This window comes from Terrapene carolina, unplaced genomic scaffold (genome assembly GCF_002925995.2).
Source record: "Terrapene carolina triunguis isolate 2854851 unplaced genomic scaffold, T_m_triunguis-2.0 Scaffold580, whole genome shotgun sequence".
Lineage (NCBI taxonomy): Eukaryota > Metazoa > Chordata > Testudines > Emydidae > Terrapene > Terrapene triunguis.
In genome coordinates this window covers 3,384,641-3,411,620 of record NW_020664931.1, presented here as the reverse complement: position 1 = coordinate 3,411,620, position 26,980 = coordinate 3,384,641, and the positions used below count along the sequence as shown (strand labels likewise).

The window sequence follows — 26,980 nt, the reverse complement described above, 5'->3', positions numbered from 1 at the left end:
AGCTGGGTGCAGTCTGTAAAATTAAATAGTTTTCACTGTCCCTCAAGGAGCTCAACTGAGACTTACAGCACATTTGGTGCACTTCAACTTAATAGGGCTCAATTAAGAGATCTCCAATCACAATTATGCCATTATAGCTTGAAGGACACCTGCGAGGTTGAGGGGCTTTCAGAGCATACCATCAAGAGACAGCACAGGCAGCAATGTGTAAAAGGCATTCAGATTTTAAAAAATTAGCCCATCCTGTGTATTGCACAAAGCACTATAATTTAGTTTTGTGTGGAGCAGTAGGAATTCTAGGGCTGACATTGGCTGTTATATTCCCCTGGTGTTCATCCAGTTGAGGCAATACTCCTGTCACAGCATGGGAACCAGAGTTTAGAAAGAGGCTAGATCTCCTGGGCTGGTGAGGACTGATAATACTGGTGAGATTCTCTTGGTGTGTGTGTGTGTGTGATATTTTTTTTTAAAGTAACAAGGCCATCTGACATTATTGACTTAGACTGTAGCAGGAGCTTTGGTTATAACCATCCTAGCTGGTGCAAATGTGTCACATCAACAATTGCTGAAAGGAGGTGCGATTATTAAAGGAAGAGGAACCATGTGGAAAGAAGCAAAACTAAGAGACAAAGTGTAAGACAAAGTACATACAAACTTTTAATGAATTAACCTTACAAAAGACAATGGCATTAAAACAGCTGACATGTTTGTACAAAACTGCTCCTTTGTTGTTAGGACTGTCTCCAGGAAAGAATGCCAACCAGGTGCCCCTAACATGTCACTGGCTATGAGACACAACTGGTGAACATATCCAAATTGTATATGGAGGGACAGAATCAACTTATTTACAAAATACTGTATATTTTAATGTCAGACTAGTGGATGCTATTGGGGAGCTACCGTATCTTCCAGGAAACATCATGCACCAGAAAATATTATGCACCCCTAGCTTTATTGCCTTAAGATTGTTTTTGTTTATCACTAACATCATCTTAGTCCCTTTGGTATCAGCCTCTGCATTTTAGTCTCTTTATCAATCTCTGTTTCTTCTTTCTTGTCTTGAAGTAACAGTGCACGTTGCAGTACAGTCTTCTAGTCCTATAGCACACAACACAACTGCCCTGGAATATAAGAATAGTGAGGTGCGTACTGCTGGATCATCGGACCATTCTGCAGCCATATTAAAATAATAGTTCCATAATACCGGAAAATAACACGCACATTCAAGTTAAGGGCCAAAATGGAGTTAAAAAGTGTGTGATACTTTCCTGAAAATACGGTATTGTTGACACCTAAAAATATTCTTCAGGATGCCACATTCCCTTGTGAAAGGGACCTTGTCATTTCAGTATGTACAAAATATGTTTTCAGTTCTCCTTTTCCTTTTACATTTATTATTCCTCTGCAAGTGCACATATACCCCAGCGTTTGTAAGACGTTGTTCGTCTCCTCTGTAACCTGAAACATATAATATTTTTTAAAAATGAGCACAAAAAGAGAGAATATAATCTCTCTTTAGCATCTAAGACAGAAGCCAGCCTGGATGCTTTCAATGTTATTGTCATGATGCTGGGAAGATCTTTAAAAGGCACCTAAATACTGGAGCCTCATTTTTCGATCTTGAGCACCTACATTGAGTCACTCCGGAGTTCCATATGTGAGCCATCAAATAATCTGTTATTTAGGTGCTTAACACCTGTTTTAGGTATCTTACCTTATGTGCTTAGGTTTGAAGACACAGGGCCTGCAAATGCACAATTAGCACTAAAAACAACATTTGTCTAATCTATCATATGGTACTCCAAAAAGCATTTCAGATTTTCAAGAGCTGTGTATCATTCATGTAGAGCCCATGGACTGAACAGAGACACTAGTTATGGCTTATTACAACAATCTGTAACCCACTAACCCCCTCTTTTTGTCCTGTGACTGCAAAGGTGTTAATGGGCCACCCTATCTTGCATGAGAATATGTGCTACCTACTTATGCTAAACAATCTGTTCCACCTTGCACTTAGCCGTGATGCTCCGAGTACCTTTCCCAGAACTGAAGAAGAGCTCTGTGTGGCTTGAAAGCTTGTCTCTCTCACCAGCAGAAGTTGGTCCAATAAAAGATATTACCTCCCCCACCTTGTTGCTCTAGAACACCAACAGTCATTTTGCTTCTGCTGCTTTTCCTTAGTGACTAAATGTCTTTTAAATCTATACTTTCCCTTTTCAGGGACTGGTCTTTCTGTACTGTGACCCTTTCGGGCTGCAGATGCCTAGAGGCTGCCCCCCAAATATTGTCAATCTGCCTGATTCATCACTAAGAACAATTCATTGATTTAGTTCATCTATCAACATGATGATCTGTTTCTGAAGGAGTAAGTCACTCAAACAGTAACATGAAAAAAGATACCTGTATTTTATCTAAGACACCAGTGCTGTCCATCCTGCTAGCCACATTCACTGTGTTGCCCCAGATGTCATACTGTGGTTTCTGAGCTCCAATTACTCCAGCTATTACAGGTCCATGGTTGATGCCTGTAAAACATTGGTTGACCCTCTGTGTTAATGAGAATTTACAAATAAGGGTGAGTAGCATATTTAGCCCATATATAAAGTAAATAAACATGTATTTGGCCTATGCTGGATAGAGGGCACAGTAATAAATGGTATGGCCACGAGTGTATTTGATCACGTACTACAGCAGGATATTAGTAATAAAAGTGCCAAGTTAGTTAGGGGGCAGAGATAGCTCAGTGGTTTGCGCATTGGCCTCCCAGGGTTGTGAGTTTAATCCTTAAGGAGGCCACTTAGGGATCTGGGGCAAAAATCAATACTTGGTCCTGCTAGTGAAGGCAGGGGGGTGACTGGACTCGACTCAATGACCCTTCTAGTTCTATGAGATAGGTATATCTCCACATATTATAGTCCATCTCAATTTCACAAAAAATATTTTCCTGTTATAGTTTCTTAATAACTTGCTAGTGCCATCTTTAGAGAGTATCTCTACCTTCAATTAAATAGATGTACCATAATTTCCTTCAGTCTCTATAGAGAATGGGAATAACCTTCAATATTAAAACAATGACTGCTAAATCTAATTACTTTTACAGCATTCTTTTATTTCTGACATACAAAGTAGACAAATGGACTCAGAAAAGTTCTCACTCATAGGACCATTTTTTGCTGATAGAATGTTTGGGCTAATAAATAAATCTACATGAATACATTCATATCTGCTACTTAAGCAGTGTGTTATGGTAGTAAAACATTAGCTTTGATACAGATTGCTAGAGGGAATAATAAGATCATACATAGCCACCCAAGAGACTGTAGGCACATCCATCCTGCAGTCATTCTTGGTTCCTGAGTTCATTTTTGAGAAGGGGGGGAGGGGACGGGAATGACTCTCATACTAGGAAATGGAAGCAGGACATGACATAAGTTTCATTATCAGTAAACAGAACATGTCTCTTGTTTAGTTTTTATTTATACTATCTTGGATCTTCATACAAACATACCCTTGACGTCAGTGGGAAATCTGATGGGATGGGGATTGAGAGTAGTGTGTAGTCCTACAATTATAACCCAGCCTATGGACCATGCTTAAAAAAATGGAATGAAGTTATCAACAAAGTGAATGTGGCACTCCCATAGTAAGAGTATCAACAATGCCTTGACGAGTTTCTATAAAGAATTATACAGCTCCTCTCCAAATGCCTCTACTTAGCAGATGCACTAGTTCCTTGAAGGAATTAATCACCCCTCTTGGGGGACGATGACAGAGGCCCTACAGGGTTCATTAACATGGAGGAAGTGGTTACAGCTGTTAAATACAGATAATTGGGAAAAGGTGCAGCTCCCAAGTGATACCAGGTAGAGGTCTATAAATGTTTGTCTGAGCTTCTGAATATATTAATTCCTTTAATAGCTTGCTTAAGGCCTTTGCTAGATTAATTTGGAAAGGCAAAAACTGTTCATTAGGCTTAACAGATCATGGTATTGGATGGCCAGAGGAGACTTGCTCTAAATTTGTGTTTATTATTTTTGGTCTGCCTGGCGAGACTGTGCATGGAGGCTATGTACTATGTTGACTGGCGCTCTAGAAACACCTAAATAGCTTAGACAGATAGCTTAGGTAGATAAATGAGAGGGTGTGTGCTATTCAGTAAGAGTAACACAAAACAATCATTAGGGATGCTCAAAAACAGCAAAAATGTAATCCTCTCTTTAAGTCAGCTGCAGGAGCATCACAATTGCACATGGTAAACAAAACAGTAGGAAACTACGATTGCATCCAAACTATGTCCTTGTTGATTGTTACTTGAACAACCTTTAACATCTCTCTCTCCTAACACCATTAAGCAAAGGAGTACAACTTTTATAGACTATACAGTAAACTCCCCTTAGAAGTCACATGTCAATAGTGTTGTTTAGAGAAGTTTGTTCCATGAACACTCCTTCAATATAATCTTTTGTGCTACAGTTAGTGTGTGGGTTTAGCCCTTGACTTTCATCAGCACTTGTTTGTCACATAATGCTGATGCTGCCGATACCACTGCCTTACAGGTCGTGTTGTTTGAATTAAATCATTGATGGGAATAAGAGAATTTCCATTTCCTACAGGATTATAACTCCACGTCTCTTGATAAACCTACCGACTTGTATTCACTTTGAACTGAAAGGGAAGGGAGAGGGAGATATTTCATCTTTGCTTTGCTGTTCTATTAACTGTGGCTTGTCCTACAAAGAATACTCCCAAAGGATTCATAAAGTCCAAGGCCAGAAGGGACCACTGTGATCATCTAGTCTGACCTTCTGTATAACACAGGCCACAGAACATCCCTGAAATAATTCCTAGAGCATACCTTTTACAAAATCATCCAGTCTTGTTTTTAAATTGCCAATGATGGCAAAACCATCCCAACCCTAACCAACATGACTTTTGAGGTGTACAGTAACTCCTCACTTAACGTTGTAGTTATGTTCCTGAAAAATGCAACTTTAAGTGAAACAATGTTAAATGAATACAATTTTCCCATAAGATTTAATGTAAATGCGGGGGGTTAGGTTCCAAGGAAATTTTTGGGGGGCAGACATACTGTACAGTACTGTATTGTACTGTGGTTTGGAAGTGCCCCTGGCTTGCCCCACACAGGCACAGCCTGCTGCAGGCAAGGACGCTAGGAAGCACCTTCGCAGCAGCAGCTTCCCCGGAGAAGAGCAGGTGCTGACTTTGCCGGGGGATGCTCCAGGCCCGCCTCTTCCTGTCCTTGCTCCACTCCAGGCCCACCTCTTCCCACCCCTACTCCACCTCCTCTCCGGAGCAGCCGCATCCCCGCTCCTTCCCCCCCGCCAAGTCCTAAGCGCCGCCAAATAGCTGTTTGGCGGTGCTTAGGACTTTCTGGGAGGGCGGGGGAGGAGCAGAGATGCGACGCTTCCCCACTCCTGCCCCTCCCTCCCAGAAAGTCCTAAGCACCGCCAAACAGCTGTTTAGTGGCGCTTAGGACTTTCTGGGAGGGAAGGGGAGGAGCGGAGACGCTGCGCTTCTCCACTCCTCCCCCCCTCACAGTGCTTTGAGCTTAGGATTTCTGGGAGGGAGGGCAAAGAGTGAGGAAGCACCGCGTCTCCGTTCCTCCTCCTCCCTCCCAGAAAGTCCTAAGCGCTGGGAGGGAGGGGGAGGAGGTGGAGAAGAGGAACTTGTGCAATGCTCCCTTGTAAAGTCGCTGCTCTTCCACAGAATTTTACAAGCAGTGGACAGAGCAGGCAGCCAAACGACATTATAAGGGAGCATTGCACAACTTTAAATGAGCATGCGATGTAACTTTGAAACAACGTTAAGTGAGGAGTTACTGTACATGAATAATTAATATGAGACTAATGCCAAACTCTTGCCACAGGGTGGCACTGTGAACTAAACATGAGAGCATAAGCAGCAGGCATAATAAATGGGAGTTACACTGCAAGAAAGAATAGAAAGGTGACTATCTGCTGTTTAATTAGAAACCAAATACTTCAGGCATGTTTACAGGATGGATTTATAGGTTTCCAATAGTTATTCACTGCTTGCATTTCACACTTTCTAAATTTCATTTTGTATTCAAAAACTATCACACATTATTACTAGGAAATTAAATCTGGGGATATATGGGCTTCTGCCAGTTATGAACTCATTTTGTCTCCTTTTCCTGGCTTAGTGACAACAACCTTGCATTTATTTTGAAAAATGTCATGATACTCTAGGAGAAGAAGCTAGAAACTGAATGATAAGTGATATCCTTAACAAATAGAATTGACTAAAAAAATCTTAGTGTTTGAGGCTGCTATGTTCCAATAATTGTAGGTGTGTAATAGAAAGGAGAAGCAGACAACATAACACTAGTTCTGCCAGTTATGCAACTGATGTGGCCCTCATCTGTATGTGATTCCCAGCTGTTTCTGAAGGAAAGGGGTGGGTCCAACTTTCTTGTAGGTGGAGAGGTTTGGTTTAAAGCGAATTAGATCTGTACATTTTGCAGAATACAGCATACTTTTGCTATTTTTATCACTTGAAAAATACGAGGACAGTTTAAGACAAGAGACTAGAACATAAGACTTCATTATTTAAGATTTGGCAAGGTAGGTCGTATTTTCGACACCAAATGACTTGGATGCTTTTGAAAATCCCACGTTGGATTCTTTTTGCCTCCTCTCCCATTAAAATTTTAAAAGTTAAAAATGTTTAAATATATTTAGGATAAAGACTGATGAGTCACCATCAAACCATTTCAGACACAAAGGCCAACATTCTCAACAGAGCCTACACATCTGAATGCCTCCATTTTTTGGGTGCCCACCTTGAGACACACCTAAGGCCACAACTGCAGAGGAAGTCAGTGGCAATGCCATTCATTCTCCCTTATAACAGGGAAAAGCTGCTCATCTGTCCTCTTAGCTAGTATTACTAGCTTCTTAATGTACTCATATTTCACACTGAATTCTCCCTTACAAAATATTCTTGTAAGACTCTTGTGCTACATACCTATTCGTAACTTGAAGTCATTGAATGAGTGCTTGTTTATTACATCCAATTTTGCCACTAGGGCAAATGCAAACTCCACCATAGTTCCTATGTGCATATACTGCCGTTCAGGTTCCTGAATATAAAAAAGCAAACAGTTAGGAATCCACATAATCAGAATAATCAAAATGTTTTCTGTAAACTCAGTTGCTGCAAGAACATGCACAAAATACTCAGAATCTTCAACATATTGTAATACGAGAGTACGTTGCATGAGAAACAAAGTTGCTGTGATGGACAATACCCGATGGTGGGAACTGAAATCTGCTCAGCTTCAGCTAGAATCAACTAGGGCATAATAATGTATTGTCTCTTTTACTTAATGTATGCATAGATGTCCAGGATGGGTGTGCGCATGTGCATGTGTCAATGAAATCCTCTCCTTTTCTAGATACTTATAAACAACTTCACAAATATTAAGGTAGGTGTAAAAACACAGTGACCTTGATCTTATATTTTTCTTCTACTTTCAGTTTTATGAGTGCAACTGGGTTTAGTAAATCAAGGAGGGAGGGACAGCTCAGTGGTTTGAGCATTGGCCTGCTAAACACAGGGTTGTGAATTCAACTCTTGAGGGGGCCATTTAGGGATCTGGGGCAAAAATCTGTCTGGGGATTAGTCCTGCTTTGAGCAGGGGGTTGGACTAGATGACCTCCTGAGGTCTCTTCCAACCCTGGTATTCTAAAAAAATATATATACAAGTCTAACACAGTTTCAAATTGTAATGGAAAAGCATTATTGCAGCAGTTTGTTGTTTTCAAAGCATAAAAATTACATTCACTGATTTGCTAATAGGCAATTTAAGTAAGAACACAAGCTGCTAAAGAAATAATAATTTAAATGTAGGTAAATATTTTGCAGAATATACATAAATATTTAGCAGAAAGATTCTAATTAGGTCACACACAAAAAATCAATTTACTCAAATAGAAGCCACTGAATATGCTTCATGCCAGTTATGCTACAGCAAATGATCTGGAATATGACATTTTATTAATATGGTAAATGTATTTTAGGAGGCTGGGTGACTTGATTGATAAAGTAACATCTTCAGGACTGGGATCTTGCTTTAAATTCACCACAGATGTCTCAATTTAATGTTCAGTGACAAACACCATTCAGAAGCAGTCTAATAAGACTTAACTGTTTGACACAACTCTACTCTCACTTACACTGCTGTTATTCCATTGATTTAAATGGAGTTAATCCAGATTTACAACAGTGCAGGTGAGAGGAGAAGCAAGCCCTTTGTGAATGATCAGAAGGAGACTGCTACTGAATAAGCAGGGATCATGAAGTTCCTGTTATCCCTGGAAGTTAGGTCAGTGAACTGAACTGAAAATTGGTCAAGACGACAACAGCCTAGTACAGATAAATTGTATTATATACAATACAATACAATTAGGCAAGGAGGAAAAATATATACTTTTCCTTTGGCTATCTCAATATTAATTTATTGCATTAGTGTCTATGCTGAAACTGGCTGGAATTTCTGTGTGGCTGGATGATTTACAGCTAATGGCAGACTATATATTCTTGAAACATGGTGAAAGTTTGATGTCTAGTTTGCATTATTTTATGCATACAAATTATCTTTCTTCTTTCACTGTGGCTGCTATGATACCCACTCCAATTACAATTCATGAGCATCATTTTGGAGAAGCTAGATAATGAAGGATTTTTAATTTGGAGATTCCTTACTTTTAATATTTTGATATTTAAAACTCTTAATAAATAACTGTGTGTGTGTGTGTGCACGCACGTGTGTGTGAATAGCACTATGCCTAACCTGCCATATTTGAAAATTATGTAAAGTCTCTAAATCTTCTGGTAGCAACATCTCCATGTTCACAATGCAGCCCGAATTCAATCACTTTTGCATTTGGCAATATGCTGGATAAAAAGAAATATTATTACTAATGTATTTGTATTGTGGTGGTGCTGAAGGGCCCGATCAGGGCCCATTGTGCAAAGCACTGCACAAACAGAACTTAGAGATGAACCCTGCCTCAAGGAGCTTAGAATCCTAGTAATAACATACATAATTGTGTGTGGATAGATGTTGTAATGATATATTTATTCCTTTTTCTGTTTATAGAAGTGCTCACATCGCACAATCTCTGGGCACTGAGAGAAAAGACTTACTGCACAGTAAAAGACTCTTGCCCTACTGCAAAACCAAACCCCTTCTCAAAAATTATTCTTACAACATGCAGTGGAGTCCAACAGGCTGGCGCGCTGCAGATCCAGGGGGAAGCAAAATCTACAGCCAAATACCTCCCACTGAGGATGTTCCTCTCTCAACCCGTAAATGTCCAAATCAAGGGTGTTTTAGCAAAAGCACTTCAGATGACCTGAACTGCAGAGGGGGGGAATGTGGCAGGCTATAGAGATACACTCTGCCCTGTCACACTGCATTTTCAATCCCAATTTAAACTGTCACCACCAGATGACCAGGCAATATGACTGGTCTGTGTGACTGTTCATGGAATCATTGAAATTAGAACTAGGAAAGACCTGTCAAGCTCATCTTGTCCATCCCATTGCAATGCAGGATTAAGTCTAGCAGTTTGTGTAGATATCTTATTTTACAATAACAAAGGACTAGTTTAATGTGAACTTAGGTACCTTTTTAGTTCATGCTCACAGGGCCTACTGGGAAGATTTACAATGCAGCATGCTGGTGGGTGCTTCAGTTTACATCCTTGTAGTCCAAACAGCAAGGTCATGTAGACAAACCCAAAGTATACAGCTGATTGTTTGTTGTTTCCCTTGGAACACATGTAACGAAACACTAATTTTTGAAGTCTTTCATAGAACTCTCTAAATCTGTTCTAGTGAAGTGCTTCTGAGAACTGTTGCACTATAATAGGGAATAGTGGTTTTGGAACTAAAATGCCATATTTAGACTTAGAAAATGCAAAGATGTCCTTTCATGTTACATTGTAAAGAGTATAGTTCACAGGAACTTGAAGAATTTAGTGAATAAAAATATACAAAAACTTGTCCAATATGATAAAATCCATTGTAGGCCTGCAATACACTGAATCCCTATGAATGTACTTTGAACTTCATGTGAACACAACTTTTACCTAGCAAGCTGTTTATGTCTTTGCTGTACCTGACTGTGTTCTTGGCTGGGCGTAGCACTCAGTCCTGTAGCTGCCATGTAAGTGCTTCCAATGGTCTTGATCTTTTCAACTCCACTAAATTTTGGTTTAGACAACAACTGTGAAGAAATAACAGTTATTCAATTCCCAGACTCTCAGTGTCTGGTAGCTAAACACCATAAAAGTATTCTGATACTTAATTCTCAGTGCTGTCTTCTACCACTTGTTAGAAGAAATATGTTGAGTACAGTTTGATGGATGTAATTCCACAAGGAGTTTTGTTCTTATTTAGAATGACCTTAAAGTGCAATGGTCCATTTTACGCTTACACTGAACATCTTTTCAGTATTGTATGATCAGTAGAAAGTGTGTTCAGTGTATGTAATCTAGAATATAATAGTTGCTGTTAAGTATGGGCCAAATTCTTCCCTTATACATGTGCAGCATTCCTTGAAGTCAATGGGATCTGCATACATCTGAGGGCATAAAAAGGTTCCTACCTGTGTCACATGAACCAACAGGTAAGCCTTTTTCTGCAATCTGAGTATGTGACTTTGTAAAAGAAATATGGGACCTGGGGTTCCCTGTTTATTGTCTCATGCATTTCAATTTCTTTCTGAGTGTGTGCAGGTCAAATGCTGTCTTCAGTGTGTTGCACAGCTGTAACTGTCTTTAAATTCTGCCATCAGTTCCCCAGTCTGCATCTGCCTTTAGTTGAGGAGAATGATGGGTTTTAAAACCTTCACATTCTTATTAGTCACTCAAAAATCATGTCATCAGTAAGGCAGAAAACTTAGACTAATACAGATCAGATGTAAGGAAATATTATTAATTTCAAGGGAAACAAATTTAGGTATCAAGTTTTAGGCACTGCAGTTCGAAAACTGTGGTAAGTTTCTGATATGAGTGTGTTGTGTTGAATAAATAAAGGGCCAAACTTCTCCCTCAGACACATGTGCAAGGCTCTACCTGAAGTGGATCAATGGCAGTAGGATACATATGTCAGAGTATGATCTGCTCCATGACATATACAAATTTTTTCTTAGTCCCAAATCTCCATCAAAATATCCATATGAAATGGACACTTAAAAATTTCCTGACAAACTGTCCACTCAATCGCTCTCTCAAACATTCTCAGTCACTGTTTTACAAATTGGGGTTCTCAAAGTTTAATTGTATAATAATTGTTGTTACTAGTACTTACATCATCAAAGTCAGCAATGATCTCATTTAGCAGTCTGAGACATTCCAAGCCTTCTTTATTTACATCAGATTCTGTGTAAAATTCTTTGAAATCCGGAATAGAGGCAAACATGACACAGACGCAGTCATATGACTGGTGATATAGCTCCTGCCCAAAAGAAAAGAACAAAGCTCTAAATACAACAGATTCATCAACCGCAAACAGTATGGTGTGGAAGAAAGAGACAGGATGGAGAGGAGTGTTAGAGGGAGTAGACGTCCTCCCAAGATTCCTACATTCTGGTATACGGAATTAACTTCTTACAATCTGATGTTTCTTATTCTTAACAGCTAGAGTTTGTTTAATTTACAGTGGATAATTAAAAAACAAATTAAACATATTTGTTAAAGAAACCTTCAATGTACAAAATCAGAAACATTCAAAATGTTTTAAAGCTACTTGATTTTTTTCCCATTAATATAAACCCTGGAAAATACGTTATCTTATAATGCAAATGAAATAGGGTTTATTTCTGCAAGCCTTTCATGCACAGAACTGCCTCTGACTTGAACGGGACTGACTGCAGGGTTGAACCTATAATTTACAAAACAATCTCTATTCTATTATTAACTATATGTATTGTAGTAGCTCCTGGAAGACACAGCCAAGATCATGCCTCCATTGTTCTAGGCAGTGTACCAATGAGACACAATCTATGCCCCAAATAGTTTACAATCTAAATAGACAAGAGAAAGGATGGGAGAAAGTAAGCATTATCCCCTTTTTACAGAGAAGGAACTGAGACAAAGAGATTAGTGAGTGGAACTGAAACTGACTGAGGTCAATGGAAGTCTTTCCATTGACTTCAATGGGCTGTGGATCAGAGCTGAAGTGACTTGCCCAAGGTCACAGAGGAAGTCTGTGGCACAGCCAAGAATTGAACTCAGATCTCCTCAGTCCCCGTTCATTGCTTTAACCACAAATCCATCCCTTCACACGGAGAATAAATTTGTCACTTATAGGAAACAAAAATAAATACTTCTGATGCTAGCAACTTCATACACATGGAGGCCAATACAAAACTTTAAGATGTGCCAAAATCAACTACTAAGAAGAGACTGTGCAGTATATTTATCTTAAGGAAGATTATAATGGTGTTATATGGCCAAATCCTGTTAATCTTATTTACATGAGTACTCCCACTGATTTCGTTTCCATCTCAATATAGATGTGTCCCATTTTCTGAGGGGCAAGAAAATGAGAGCAGGGAGGATTGCATGTCTCCAGTCTGAGGGATTAGATGGCTCTGAGTATTTCTGCATTTTCTGTCCGTGTTCTAAGAGTTAAATTACTACAGCATTCAGGGAGCTATATCAGAAGCTTCATATGCTTCCCCTTTAGCTCTGAAGATAAAAACGTAAGTATATTAATGGCCTCATGCGAAGTACTGCTTTGCAAGGTGGTAGGGTTGGAAATGGTGTTCAGTAATTCACTGTTCTTTGATGTGCCCCTGTAGCTAGGACCATCAACACGGCCTGACTATGTCTGAAGTTTTACTTTCACTCAGTTATGCAAAACCAGTATAAGTTAACAGTGACTTGACAAGGTCAAATGAAAAATTAGTCAAGAAAATGTGTGCTAAGTACACCACAAAACAGTCTATGGGGAACAGGCACTACACAGGTAGGTCTCAAGCAACCTTTCTAGAAAATTATCAAGTCCCACAAAGTCCTATGACCAGTATAGACAATATAGACAACAACAAATGTATTTTTCTGGGATATCAGACATGCTGTCAGGCTCATCTGTTACAGGGAGCCATCCGACAGACACCTTAGGTTAGGGGTTTGTTAGAGGAGTCAGTGGAGGTGGAGGTGCATTGTGCAGGAGGTCAAACTAGATGATCATAATGGTTCCTTCTGACCTTAAAGTCTAGATGATCATAATGGTTCCTTCTGACCTTAAAGTCTATGAGTCTATGACTCACATTGTTTCAGCTTAGGTATATTTTACAAGTTTACCTTTCAAAATTACAATTCTAAAACACAGCTGGAAGAGTGGGAAAAAGGGTCTGATTCTCCAAGGTGCTGACCAACCTAACTCTCCCTCTGAAATCAACAGGATTTGAGGGGTCTACGGACTTTATTGGATTGGGCCCAAAGTGACTTCTCTTGGACCCTATGGGTTGGCTCAGTGTTAAAGCCAAGTCTAATGTCATTCATATTCCAGAAAGATCTAGTGAACATCCCTGCATGTACCTAGAAGACTTAAAGCGGGGTTTAGCCAAAGGTTAGTTTAGACCAGTGGTTCTCAAACTGTGGGTTGGGACCCACTTTGGGGTCCCAACCCTCTTTGAATGGGGTCACCACGGGCTAGCTTAGACTTGCTGGGGCCCGGGGCTGAACTCCAAACCCCACTGCCCAGGACCAAAGCCAAAGCCCAAGGGCTTCAACCCTGGGCGACAGGACTCAGGTTGCAGGCCCCCTGCCTGGGGCTGAAGCCCTTGAGCTTCAGCTTTGGCCCCCCTGCCCGGAGGAGTGGGAGTTGGGCGAGCTCAGGCTCCAGTCCCCACTCCTGGGGTTGTGAAGTAATTTTTGTTGTCAGAAATGCAGTGCAATGAAGTTTGAGAACACCTGGTTTAGACTTCGGGTATGTCTACACTACAAAATTAGGTCGATTTAATAGAAGTAGATTCTTTAGAAATCAATTTGATACAGTCGATTTTGTGTGTCCCCACTAAGTGCATTAAGTTGGCGGTGTCCATCCACAGTACCGAGGCTAGCATCGACTTTCGGAGCGTTGCACTGTGGTAGCTATCCTACAGTTCTCGCAGTCTCCACCACCCATTGGAATTCTGGGTTGAGCTCCCAATGCCTGATGGGGCAAAAACATTGCTGTGGATGATTCTGGGTACATGTCATCAGGCCCCCCTCCCTCCCTCCGTGAAAGCAACGGCAAAAAATAGTTTCTTGCCTTTTTTCCTGGGTTACCCGTGCAGATGACATACCACGGCAAGCATGGAGCCCGCTCAACTCACTATCACCGTATGTCTCCTGGGTGCTGCTGGCAGACACGGTACGGCAGTGCTACACAGCAGCATCCCCTTGCCTTGCCTTGTGGATGGCAGACGGTGCAATACGACTGCTAGCCATCATCGTCGTCCCGTGGGTGCTCCTGGCTGACCTCGGTTAGGTTGGTCAGGGGCGCCTGAACAGACATGGGTGCTCCTGGCTGGCCGTGGTGAGGTCGGTCGGGGGCACCTGGACAAAAATGGGAATGACTCCAGGTCATTCTCTTCTTTAAGTTTCGTCTAATGGAAATTCAGTCCTGCCTGGAATATCATGCCAGCTGGAGGCATCTGCCTCAGGCTGCTCTCCCAGTTGGCAGCACCACGCGGTCGCACCTACCCCAGCCTACCCCTTGCTCCCATGGCTCATGAAGCCTGGACAGTAGTAAGGAGCAGTTCAACTATAGGCTGAGCAAGTGCATAATGGTGGTAGAATGTGCCTTTGGACGTTTAAAAGCTAGATGGTGCAATTTACTGACTCGGTTAAACCTCAGTGAAACCAACATTCCCATCATTATTACTGCTTGCTGTGTGCTCCACAATATCTGTGAGAGGAAGGGGGAGATGTTTATGGCAGGGTGGGAGGTTGAGGCAAACCGCCTGGCCGCTGATTACGCACAGCCAGACACCAGGGCGGTTAGAAGAGCACAGCAGGGCGCGCTGTGCATCACAGAAGCTTTGAAAACCAGTTTCATGACTGGCCAGGCTACGGTGTGAAAGTTCTATTTGTTTCTCCTTGATGAAAACCCGCCCCTTGGTTCACTCTACTTCCCTGTAAGCCAACCGCCCTCCCCTCCCCTTTTGATCTCCGCTTGCAGAGGCAATAAAGTCATTGTTGTTTCAAAATCATGCATTCTTTATTAATTCGTCACACAAATGGGGGGATAACTGCCAAGGTATTCCGGGAGGGGTGGGGGAGGAGGGAAGCACAGGGGTGGGGTAGTTGTAGGGGCCGCCCCTAGAATGGCATGCAGCTCATCATAGAAGTGGCATGTCTGGGGCTCTGACCCGGAGCGGCCGTTTGCCTCTCTGGTTCTTTGGTAGGCTTCACGCGGCACTGCTGCGGGTCCTTGTTATAACCTCTGTCCTTCATGCCCTTGGAGATTTTTTCAAATATTCCGGCATTTCGTCTTTTGGAATGGAGTTCGGATAGCATGGATTTGTCTCCCCATACAGTGATCAGATGCAGTACCTCCCGTTCGATCCATGCTGGAGCTCTTTTGCGATTCTGGGACTCCATGGTCACCTGTGCTGATCAGCTTGCCACGCTGGCCAAACAGGAAATGAAATTCAAAAGTTCGTGGGGCTTTTCCTGTCTACCTGGCCAGTGCATCTGAGTTGAGAGTGCTGTCCAGAGCGGGCACAATGGAGCACTCTGGGATAGCTCCCGGAGGCCAATACCGTCGAATTACGTCCACACTACCCCAAATTTGACCCAGCAGGGTCGATTTCAGCGCTAATCCCCTCGTCGAGGAGGAGTACAGAAATAAATTTTAAGAGCCCTTTAAGTTGACAAATATGGCTTTGTCGTGTGGACAGGTGCAGGGTTAAATCGATCTAACGCTGCTAAATTCGACCTAAACTCATAGTGTAGACCAGGGCGTCTTTATGTACTGATTGCACCTTATGTCTTAGTGAGCTCAGACAGCACATATTTCTGTGGTCAGCTCAATTTTCATTTTACTTTCTCAAATCATTTTCATCCTCACTGGATTTTGTTTTTGTAAGTGAAATAATCTGAGCCACCCAAACAGTGCTGGGATTTCAGAGGAGTGAAAGGCTGCTCAAAATGTGTTCAGTGGGTGCAGATGGTGGAGAAACTATTCAACAATCTTTATAAAAAGAGTGGAGAAAGTATTTACAGCAGATTCTAGCTAACACACACAAAAGAACTGCTTTTCTTCACTCAGCAAACTTTTATAGTAGGTTTTAATTACTGAAGCGTCTTAAAAATAAATGTACTACAAGTATATTATAAATATTAGCATAAATTACGCATGTCAAAATAAACAAACTACATTCTGTGATCATTTATCCATCTTAAAAATTGGTGTTTGCTTACCTACTTGATAATTTGCAAAATTTAGTAATTCACAAAGGTCCTCCTGGTCATTAATTAGTGTTAATTAGCAAAGTTCTATTGTACTAGATTCTACATACTGTTTTAAATTGAAACAACTAATTTATTCAATAGATATACTGGGCTAAATTCTACAGTGCCTTAAATTACACTGAAGTCACTAGATAAGCCTAGTTCAGTAAATAACACTGTGTAAGTATTAAATGTGTCTTCACTCAGTTGATCTTGCATTCTGTGGGTGTGAAACATGGTGGATCGGCAAAAATCAACAGGATAATGTAGTACCTGGCTATAAACTATTCAGCAAAGACAGACTAGGTCAGAGACGTGTGGTGGAGGACATGCAACACCGCACCCAAGAGATTACATGGAATCTAATGGAAGAAAATTGCTGAATGGTGGGAACTACGCAGCAAAATCTACAAGAATATAAATTAGATTAGAGTAACAAGAATACAGATGTATTAGTAAGGCTACACTCTACTGGACTCTGATCAGGAAAGGGATATTGGGTGTAGAGTGCTGAAAAGATGTCACAGAGACAGATAATGATATAGAAAAGATAAACCAGGTGCATCTATCCTCTCATAATATGGGAACAAGGGGACAGCCAATGAAACTGAAATGCAACAAATTTAAACTGCAGCTGATTAAATGGAATACTTTCTTACCCAAGGAATAATAAATGTGAAGAGCTTGCTGCCATAAGATAATGTTAAAGCCAAGTACTTAGCAGGATTCAAAAAAGGATTAGCCTTTTGTTAAAGTTATTAGGATAACAACATCCATAGTTATATTAGGTAGGATAAAAATATTTTAGAAGGGAAATAAAACCTCATGCTTAAGGGCAAGAGCCAACCAATAACTGATAGTGGTTAGGAAGAGAATTTCCCTAAGCACAAATTATTCTCTAACTGCTCACTGCAGTGTTTCCTGTATCTGCCTTTGAAGCAACTGGTACTGGCCACTGTCTCAGACAGGATACTGAACTAGATGGACTGTTGGTCCACTTATGGACCCCAGGGTTATCTGCCATATAAACATCACACACAGAGCCCACATGACCCTTGCTGTTATGGAGGAGCATTTTTGGTCTTCCCTGTGGAACAGGTTCATTGCCCAGAAGCAGTAGTGGTAATTGTGCAATGCACAATGATAAGGGAGAGAGTAAAGGCACTGTTGTGAGAATGTGCATAGTGGGGGTACAAACATGCTGCTGTGACTCAGAAAGCATCAATGTGCATTACACCCTAGTACTGTTGGTTGTACACCAAGAAGAGGACAAATAACTGAAGAGAAAGGGTTGCAAGTGGGACTGTACCACCTGTAGATCTAAATATAACCTTTCTAGTGGCAAAACAGGGTTACCACTCCCTCCCTCTCTCCCAACCCTGAAAAACGGACAGACAAACTGGAGATGTGAACACTTACTGCATGGCGTATGTTGAAGGGGCAGGTGGAGCTCAGCTACAGTGTGCACCTCTCTGACACACAGGCTAATGCTGTAGATCCTGGTATTAATATCTAAGGGCTTGTGTACATTTACAGCACTGCAGCAGCGCCACTGTCCGTACAGCTGTAGTGCTTAGTAAAGATGCTGCCTGTGCTGATGGAAGGGCGTCTCCCCTTGGCGTAGTTAATCCACCCTCCCGAGAGGCCATAGGTGCATCGAGGGGAGAAGCCCGCCCATCGACATAGTGCTGCATACACTGGCAGTTGGTTCGCTATGAGTGCATCGCACAGGGGGTGTGGATTTTCCATGCCCCCGAATGACATAGGGCAGGTCTTCACTATCCGTCGGATCGGCGGGTAGAGATCGAGCTATCAGGGGTTGATTTATCGTGTCTAGTGTAGACACGATAAAATCGATCCCTGATCATGCTCCCCGTCGACTCTGGAACTCCAGCTCGCGAGAGGCAGAAGCGGAGTCAACGGGGGAGCGGCAGCGGTCGACTCGCCGCCGTCCGCACAGCCAGGTAAGTCGACCTAAAATATGCTGACTTCAGCTATGCTATTCGCGTAGCTGAAGTTGCGTATATTAGGTTGACCCCCCCGCTAGTGTAGACCTGGGCATAGTTATACCAACATAAGTTTGTAGTGTAGACCAAGGCTAAGACACCAATGGGTCAGGTTTATACAAAGCCAAGCAGTCAGCATGGCCCTCACAAAGGTGATGACAGGATTTCAAACAGGAACACCAATATAATGAAGTTATTTGGCTTGTTGATATAATAAGGGCTTCAGCAATCAGATTTCCTTAACTTGGGAAAAGCATTTCTCTGTAAAGCAGAACTCTCCAAAACATTATGCCTAAGCTTCTGTATACTTGAAAATCTAATGCAACAGACATCAATGCGTTCCCTGTCTGTCACCCAGACATCCTGAATAGCTGTCACTAACTCAAAGGAAAGGGCAGTTTTAGTTCCATGTAATTTTAACAAATATTAAAATAAACCATTACTTAAAGAATACATATTGTTGAATTTAAAATAAAAACAGTGAATCAAGCTTGCACTTCCGATTCTGAGGAGAAAGTCCTGGCAAAGGATCTTGCCTAGTTACTAACATCTGCAAGGGACAAAGAAAATGAGATCACCTCTGAAAGAAGGAAGTTCCCAGGACTTGGAAGGCAGCATCTTCCAGAGGGCAAAGAGGTATTGATGGGAGAAGGGAAAGGAAACAGTCTGAGAATGAATGGCTTGCATCGTCCACCAAAATTAAATGTTATGCCCCTTGTGGCAAGTTCCCTTCCCCCTCCTATTGAATCTCAATCTCTTCTGCCAGGCCCTCCTGTCCTTCCCCCCTCCACAGCCCAGCTGCTGACTTGATTGGTCCTAGAGATCTTGTGAAGGATGGAGGAACAATCAGGTCCTGCTTTGCACTATCTTTGGTAGGGCCATGGCACTTGCTTTCTTTCTTTCCATCCCTCCTAATGGGGCAGACTGCTGTGCTGGCCTAAACACTGTACTGGCGTTGGCTGCAGAGGAAGAACAGATTACTATGGCAATTAATGGACTCTGTAGTGAGCTTGCAGGTGAGCTCACAGTAGTAAAGTGCCCACATTATCTGAGTGCTTTGCCTCTCACAGAAATTGAGAGTGACAGAGATCTTGAGCCTACAATATATGTTAAGTGGGAAACACTAGTGAAAAGTGGATCTTTCTAATCCCAGCCCCGTCTCCTATCCTTCGCATTCATCCTTTGTTACCTTCTTTTTCTCTCCTGATGGTAATTTTCCCAGCTTGGTATCTGATACAGACACAAAATCCTGGAGGTTCCAACAAACAGACATTTATTACAGTTTGCTCTGAGACCACTGCATTAGCCATTTGCACTTCCTGGTGTGGACCACTACTGGGTCTCTTAAAGATAGATTCCCACTATCGGATCCCACTCATTCTCCATCTACCTCCTTTTTTCCTCCTTCATTCTGTCCCCAATATTTTCTTCTTCCCTACCATATTTGTCTTGTTTGTCTTTCACATAAATCTCACAAATTATATTCTAGACTAGATCCTACATTACTACTTTTGACACAAATTTGGTTTAATCATTAAATGAATTTTAGAAACAGGGTCAAACTGTTTTCCACAAACATAGTCTTAAATGAAATTGTGTTTGCACAAATATTTGGAACAAACAAATGCAATGGGTTATGAACACAACAAATATAAATTTAGACATTTAAAATGTTCTTTAAAAAATTCTCCTTTATTTATCCAGCTCTAACATACATGTATGTGCACGCACCCCCCCATCCTTCTGACCCCCACCACTGAAATGAGGTCATCTCAAAAGAATTTATTTTAACTCTATTCTGACTTTCTTTATATATTTTATCATCATTCCCAATTACAATGTCCTTCCCCAATGTTAAAAAGAAAGCTTGTAGTAAGCATAGATGCAACAAATCAGAAAGTTTTAAGTGGTTTTCCATACCCTTAATGGCATTAATTAAAACAAATCTGAGTAAACAGTTGATGTTTAGAACACAGCACAAATAAAGCGGTAGTATGCTAATATTCCTAAGTGTTTCCAAAATTAATCTAGTAGTTGGATCTCGTTCATTTGAGAAATGGGTTTGAAGCTAGTTTAAGAAAAAAATAACTAACAGAAGTATCACTCTAATCTTTTTTTTAAGGGAGAGCCATTAAAGCATGCCAAACCAATTTTTACTTTGCTTGACCTGACAGCTCGGAGGGCTCAGCACATCACAGTTGCTGATCATCAGCAAATTTATCTAAAGCTAATTTCAATCACAATAAGCTTGAGGGTGAGAATACAAATCTGGTTGCCTTTAGTTAGGTGAGCAGATGGTGCTACTCTGTCGGGCAGCTTTGCAATAGCATATTTGAGAAAGTAGACTCCTGATGGCTTGCTGTCTTTAACACCTGAGCTGAGAACTGGAGCTGTGCCAACCTGGCACAAAGCCAAAGACATCAGTGGTTCACCAGTATCTTCTGCCAATTATTTTCAGACTGGATACCAGCTAATGGGTAGTGAAGAGCAGAAAAGTTTTTATATGCAGTACTTTACTATTAGGTCTTACTGCATGCTGAAATGATGGAAGAAATACTGCTCTTTCTGACCTAACCATCAAAGATGAAACAACACAGCTACGTATCTATTTTGATTTATTGTGAAATCATTACTCTGTTAAATACAGTTATTTTTGCAAGAATTTTACTCTCTACTTTATAAGCACTTTCTTTCATTCTTCGTTACTACACCTTTAGGAACATTTAGGCGCTGGTCTACAGCCCTCTGAAGTCAATGGGAGTCTTTCTATTGACTTCCATGGACTTTTCATCAAGTACTTAAGCTGAGAAGAAATGGATACTGAGGCATTGAAGATTCTTTTCTGAATGAATGCATTCCCTCTGTCTTAATTTTTTTAACTTTTCCTTTGATAGCTAGGCATTCCTGACACCAGCAGCAAATGCAGCACTCAAATACAGCTCCATTTTGCCACTAGAGGAAAACAATTAATTTCAATTTAAATTCAGGTCCATTCAATCATCTCTTTTCTCCTTCCCTCTCCTTTTTCCTCCTCCCAAGTCTGTATCTTGCTTCTTGGATGACAAAGTACTTTGTCATTTAAACAATTTTCCACTTCCTATTGCAAGCTACCGTGCCACAGTCTCTGGTGTAAAACAGACCTTTAAATTATCGTAAAGAAAAGAAAATAATTAGTAAATTTACAATCCTATCAATATGGACCTATTAAATGATTGTTTTGAATGATATGCCCAGTCTGTGTGTGTTCATCACAGAGTAGCTGATAGTTAGCAGTGGCTGACCTCATTCTTCAGGTTCCTTGCCAAGAAGTGTTCAGCCACGTGTGCAGGAAGCACGTTCTCCAGCAGCACCCGATTCAGGTTCTCCATGGTCTCAATCTCCTCACGCTCTTTTTTGAACTTGTTCTTCCACAGGAAGTCTAACCTACAGTAATATTCATTCTGTTACAAGAGGACACAGAAGTAAAGAAACAATAGGCATCTTGTCCTGCTCGAGTACAGGTTTTAAGAGACAAAATAAGCACAGTACACCCTCCTTAAGAGGCTCCCTGTTATCAAGCTTCTCTTGTATATGTGGCCCCATACTCCACTGAAGTTAGTCCCAGGTGCCCATTTTGACGTATGTTTTATCTCTCAACTTAGTAAGCACAAAATTTGGGACACTGTGGGAGACTGACCTAAAATAGGGGACAAAACAACAACAACAAACCCCACAGGGCAGAATGCCTTAAATGATAGGGAATTTACATTTTTTATCCAACCATGCTTTTTGTGCCTTTCATTTCACAATTCAAAATTTATGAGAAAAAGAATTTAGAATTACTAAATAAGGTAACTTCTACCTTGTTTGGGATGGAGGCAAACTGGGGTCTAAAACACCGGATTTCTTTTGTAACATGGGAGATAGGATGGGTGAGGTAATATCTTGTATTGGACCAACTTCTGTTGGTGAGAGAGACAAGCTTTCAAGCCACACAGAGCTCTTCTTCAGGTCTGGGAAATATACTCCGAGCACCACAGCTAAATGCAAGGTGGAACAGATTGTTAGCATACATAACTAGGTAGCACATATTCTGACGGACCATTGAAGGTACAGTGTCTCTGTCACCAACAGAAGTTGGTCCAATACACGATATTACTTCACCCATCTTGTGTCTCTAATATCCTTGGCTCACCACAGCTACAACTACACTTTGTAACATGAGACAGTTAAGAAGAACTATCTGTACACACTACACTAATATTCATCTTCCTTGGTTCAATCAGCCTGATAAAGAGGGTGTACTACAGCAAAAATCAGACAGTTGATCAGTACACAGAGACTAGAAGTGTAACATAATATTAATATTTTTTCTGAGTATGGACAAAGTTTCATAAAGCAAAAGAGTAACAAAAATGAAAATATTAAAGGGATACAGTCAAGCTGGAATTTTTAAATTAGCTATTTTTAAATCTTTTTAATTAAGCTGCACATCAAATTGTATATCCTAACATTTTTGATTTTTAAATCACTTTTAAAATATGCATATCAGAGTTTTTCTTCTCCCCTACAGTGTTTATAAAGATTTTTGGGCAGCCCCAAGAACAATACCTAAAATGACGAGGCCTATGCTGCAAACAAATTTGTTTGCCCACTAACCTAGAGATATAAGTAGTAGAGCAGATTCTTCTCAAATACAATTTATTTCTAGTAGCAGAAGTGGCAGTAGATCTTTGACAGGTTTGCTTTTGGGAAGTTTCTTTTTGTGATGCTGTCCTGTCTTAAATCCCACTATAAGAGTAGATTACAGTATATAGTATATATTTTTTCCTTTTCACCACAGCATCTCCATTCTCATTTCCCATGCTGTCCTCAGGGCTGGCGCAACCCATTAGGCGACCTAGGCGGTCACCTAGGGCGCTACAATTTGGGGGGCGGCGACCGCGGAGGTATTTTGGCGGCGAGACCTTCTGCCGCCTCTGTGGGGGGCGGCATTTCGGGGCGGGACCTTCCACTGCCTAGGGCGGCAGAAAAGCTGGCGGCGCTCCTGGCTGTCCTAAGTCTCTTCACTGCTTTCCAATTTCTTGTGACTCTGCAATGATCATGTATGTAGCTGAAAAATTGTATTTTATTTAATGGCTTCCTGACTCTTGCACAATGTCATGCCATGAGAAGGAACTTTTTCTGTTATAACTAGACCCTCTGCATACTGGCATCTACCTTGATAGATATGGACAGTAGAAATTCCTAAATCTAGACAATTCACAATACTATGGAATTAAGATTGTTGTGTTAGGGTTATTGTGGGATGTTGCAAATTTGGCAATTTCATCATAAGCTGTGCAAACTCCTCCAAAATGGATAATAGTGAAATTTTCAAAATCTGTACAGTAAAGACTATATGGGCCTGATTATGATCTAATTTAGACTGGTATAAGTCAACAGCAATTCCAATGTAGTCAGTGGAGTTCTACCAGATTAAAACTGTTGTGAGGTCTGAAAAAGACTCCTAGACATTGCACTAAAGAACAAGATTATGGAAATAATTTGATGCATTCTTCAACTACTACACCTCTACCCTGATATAACGTAACCCGATATAACACGAATTCGGATATAACGCAGTAAAGCAGTGCTCCGGGGGGGGAGCGGGGCTGCGCACTCCAGCGGATCAAAGCAAGTTCGATATAACGCAGTTTCACCTATAACGCGGTAAGATTTTTTGACTCCCGAGGACAGCGTTATATCGGGGTAGAGGTGTACTTAGTAATCTTAGTAAACTTTCACAGAAAAATGCATACAGTTCTTCTGGATAGAAGAGTGCTATCACAGTATGAACTGATGCATAGTTGTCTTGTTGAGGCTACAGTCTAAGATGTTAAAACAGTAGAACAAGGCACCCAAATATTATTACAATGATTTTATGTGGTTTCAAAGGAAATGCAGATAAATGACAGTGGATTGAAAAGGGTATCTGTGAACACAAACTCTAAAAGGAAATAGTAGAAAAAAACCATGCCTCAGTTTAACATGTATAGATTCATAGATTCATAGATTCATAGATTCTAGGACTGGAAGGGACCTCGAGAGGTCATCGAGTCCAGTCCCCTGCCCGCATGGCAGGACCAAATACTGTCTAGACCATCCCTGATAGACATTTATCTAACCTACTCTTAAATATCTCCAGAGATGGAGATTCCACCACCTCCCTAGGCAATTTATTCCAGTGTTTAACCACCCTGACAGTTAGGAACTTTTTCCTAATGTCCAACCTAGACCTCCCTTGCTGCAGTTTAAGCCCATTGCTTCTTGTTCTATCCTCAGAGGCTAAGGTGAACAAGTTTTCTCCCTCCTCCTTATGACACCCTTTTAGATACCTGAAAACTGCTATCATGTCCCCTCTCAGTCTTCTCTTTTCCAAACTAAACAAAACCAATTCTTTCAGCCTTCCTTCATAGATCAATGGACTGAATCTGTCTTTAGATACCAATGATAGGCTGGATTGTGAGGACCAAGTACTATGCACATATTTTAGTTACAAAACAAAAAGAGAAACTGTAAGATTAATTAACTTATCTACTTTGATATATCTACTGTGGGAGGAAGAATGTAAGTTTAAATTAAACCAGACACTAGAAGTATAATGCCTCTGCAACCAAAAGGAGAACACCTTTATTCATGAAAGTAAAATTGGTCTTAGCATTTCAGCAGGATCATGCTGTCCAAGCTAAAGCTGGAACTAGTAGGATAGTGATGCAGAACAAGCAAAGAATCTGCAGCTTCTGAAGGAGCTATACATATTGCTATTGAGTGTTTTCAAGTGGTAAACAAAGGAAACCAGAGTGGGAATAGTTAAGTGTGTACAGAGGCAGTTTTTAAAGGAACAGAGAACCTGTACACAATTCACCTTTTCTAGGATTCTATTGTTGACATTCTGCAGTCATCCTTACCACCAAATGACAATTCCTTATTACAAAGAATCAGTTTATGACCAATCTTGTTTCAAAATTGACCTCATTATGCAAAAGGCAGCAGTCACTTTTCTAGAATACCTATTTTACTGTTCAATTAAAAGAAGTACTCTTTCAACTCCTTGTTGCAATCATATTAAGGAAGTGTCAATTTACAGTGAAAAACAAACAGTCTTTCCTACCCAGGTGGTTCCTAATAAGGATGACAAAGGAAAAGGCCACCAAGTATGATAATGCAGAATAAGTCTATTAAAAAACTGAAATGCCACAGTGATTGCCATAGCTAGTTAAAAGTAAACTGGAAAGCTGAAACACAATTTTGAAGCCATGAATTCTAAATACTCTATCAAATTTCAATTTTCATATGATATCAAACATCTGTGTTGAAAAGACTGGGTAAAACAAGGTGCTATGTGAACTATAGTCTTCAAAAAGTCTTCTAGTCTGTTTAAGGTTTGTATTAAATAAATCATTTATTTACTACTTTATTACTTATCTCTTTAAATCTAAGATGCCACAGTAATATTGTGAAGAGAACTTTGATATCGTGAACAAAGATACATCATCAAAAGTAGCTGTGAATTTAACAAGAAGTGTTAGAAAATACTGCTAAAGTACTGTACACTAAAAATGCATTCTCTCTGGACTAGATTCATGAAGGACACCTAAAGAGGAAGTTAGTTGCCTAAGTCCAACGTTTAGGCATGACAAAGAGACCACTCAGCTTCTGCCTAACACCGTAGGTGCCCATGTTTCCACTGGTGGACATGCGTAAAGCCAACGAACCCTGATGATGCCCCACAGCTAACCAGCTGTTCAGAGCTCTTGCTCATGCCTTAGCCCCCATAGGATTCTCAAACCTGGCGTTCTTCCATCTATCTCATGTGTGGGACCCAATACGGTAGTTGTACTCAGAGCATACCCAACCACACAAAAAACAGTTGGAAGCAAGAAGGTCAGGAGGGAGAGAATGTGTCCATCTCTAGTCCACCCAGTAACCAAAGCACTCATCTGAAAGGTGGGAGATCCAGTTTTGAATCCCTATTCAACCTGATTTGGAGCAGGGACGTGAACCCAGTTTTCCCAACTCCCAGGTGAGTGCCCTAACTGCCAGGCTATTGGCTCAGTCTCTCTTGTTAAAGCTGTTCTACTTTGTATAAATACTGTAATTAAATATTTATTGGGGCGGGGACTTGACTCTCCCACAACCTAAGCAAATAACGTAACCACATTATTGGCTATAGTGGGATGGGTCTCTCCCTTTTTATTGTGAGAAATGGCTGACCGGGTTTAGGAGCCTAGATCCAGGAAAGGGTTTACAACTGCCCCTCTCCGATCTGTCAGTGAGGCACCTCAGGCCCAGATCAATGAGAGCTAGGTGCCAAAGAACCTTTGTGAAGCCTCACGCCTCTCCTCAGCATTTCACTCCCAGCTAGGTTAGGTGGCTCCCCACTCAGCTTGCTGGCTTCTGGGAATCCCTTTGTTAATCAGTCAGGTAACTCTCCCAGGGGAGCCTGAGCACCCT

General features: G+C 41.0%; 1 protein-coding gene across 1 annotated transcript in view; it reads right to left on the bottom strand.

Annotated features, from left to right (window-relative positions):
- Positions 1-683: 683 nt before the first annotated feature.
- ADCY2 (adenylate cyclase 2) overlaps positions 684-26,980 on the bottom strand; it is a 480,497-nt gene continuing 454,200 nt past the window's right edge. Inside the window, exons 20-25 of the mRNA XM_026659125.1 lie at positions 21,787-21,945; positions 11,362-11,508; positions 10,169-10,276; positions 7,009-7,123; positions 2,401-2,525; positions 684-1,458 (exon numbers count right to left, since the gene is read on the bottom strand). Of these exons, the coding sequence (XP_026514910.1) occupies positions 1,306-1,458; positions 2,401-2,525; positions 7,009-7,123; positions 10,169-10,276; positions 11,362-11,508; positions 21,787-21,945 (807 nt within the window). The 3' untranslated portion in view covers positions 684-1,305. The remainder of the gene's footprint in view (positions 1,459-2,400; positions 2,526-7,008; positions 7,124-10,168; positions 10,277-11,361; positions 11,509-21,786; positions 21,946-26,980) is intronic.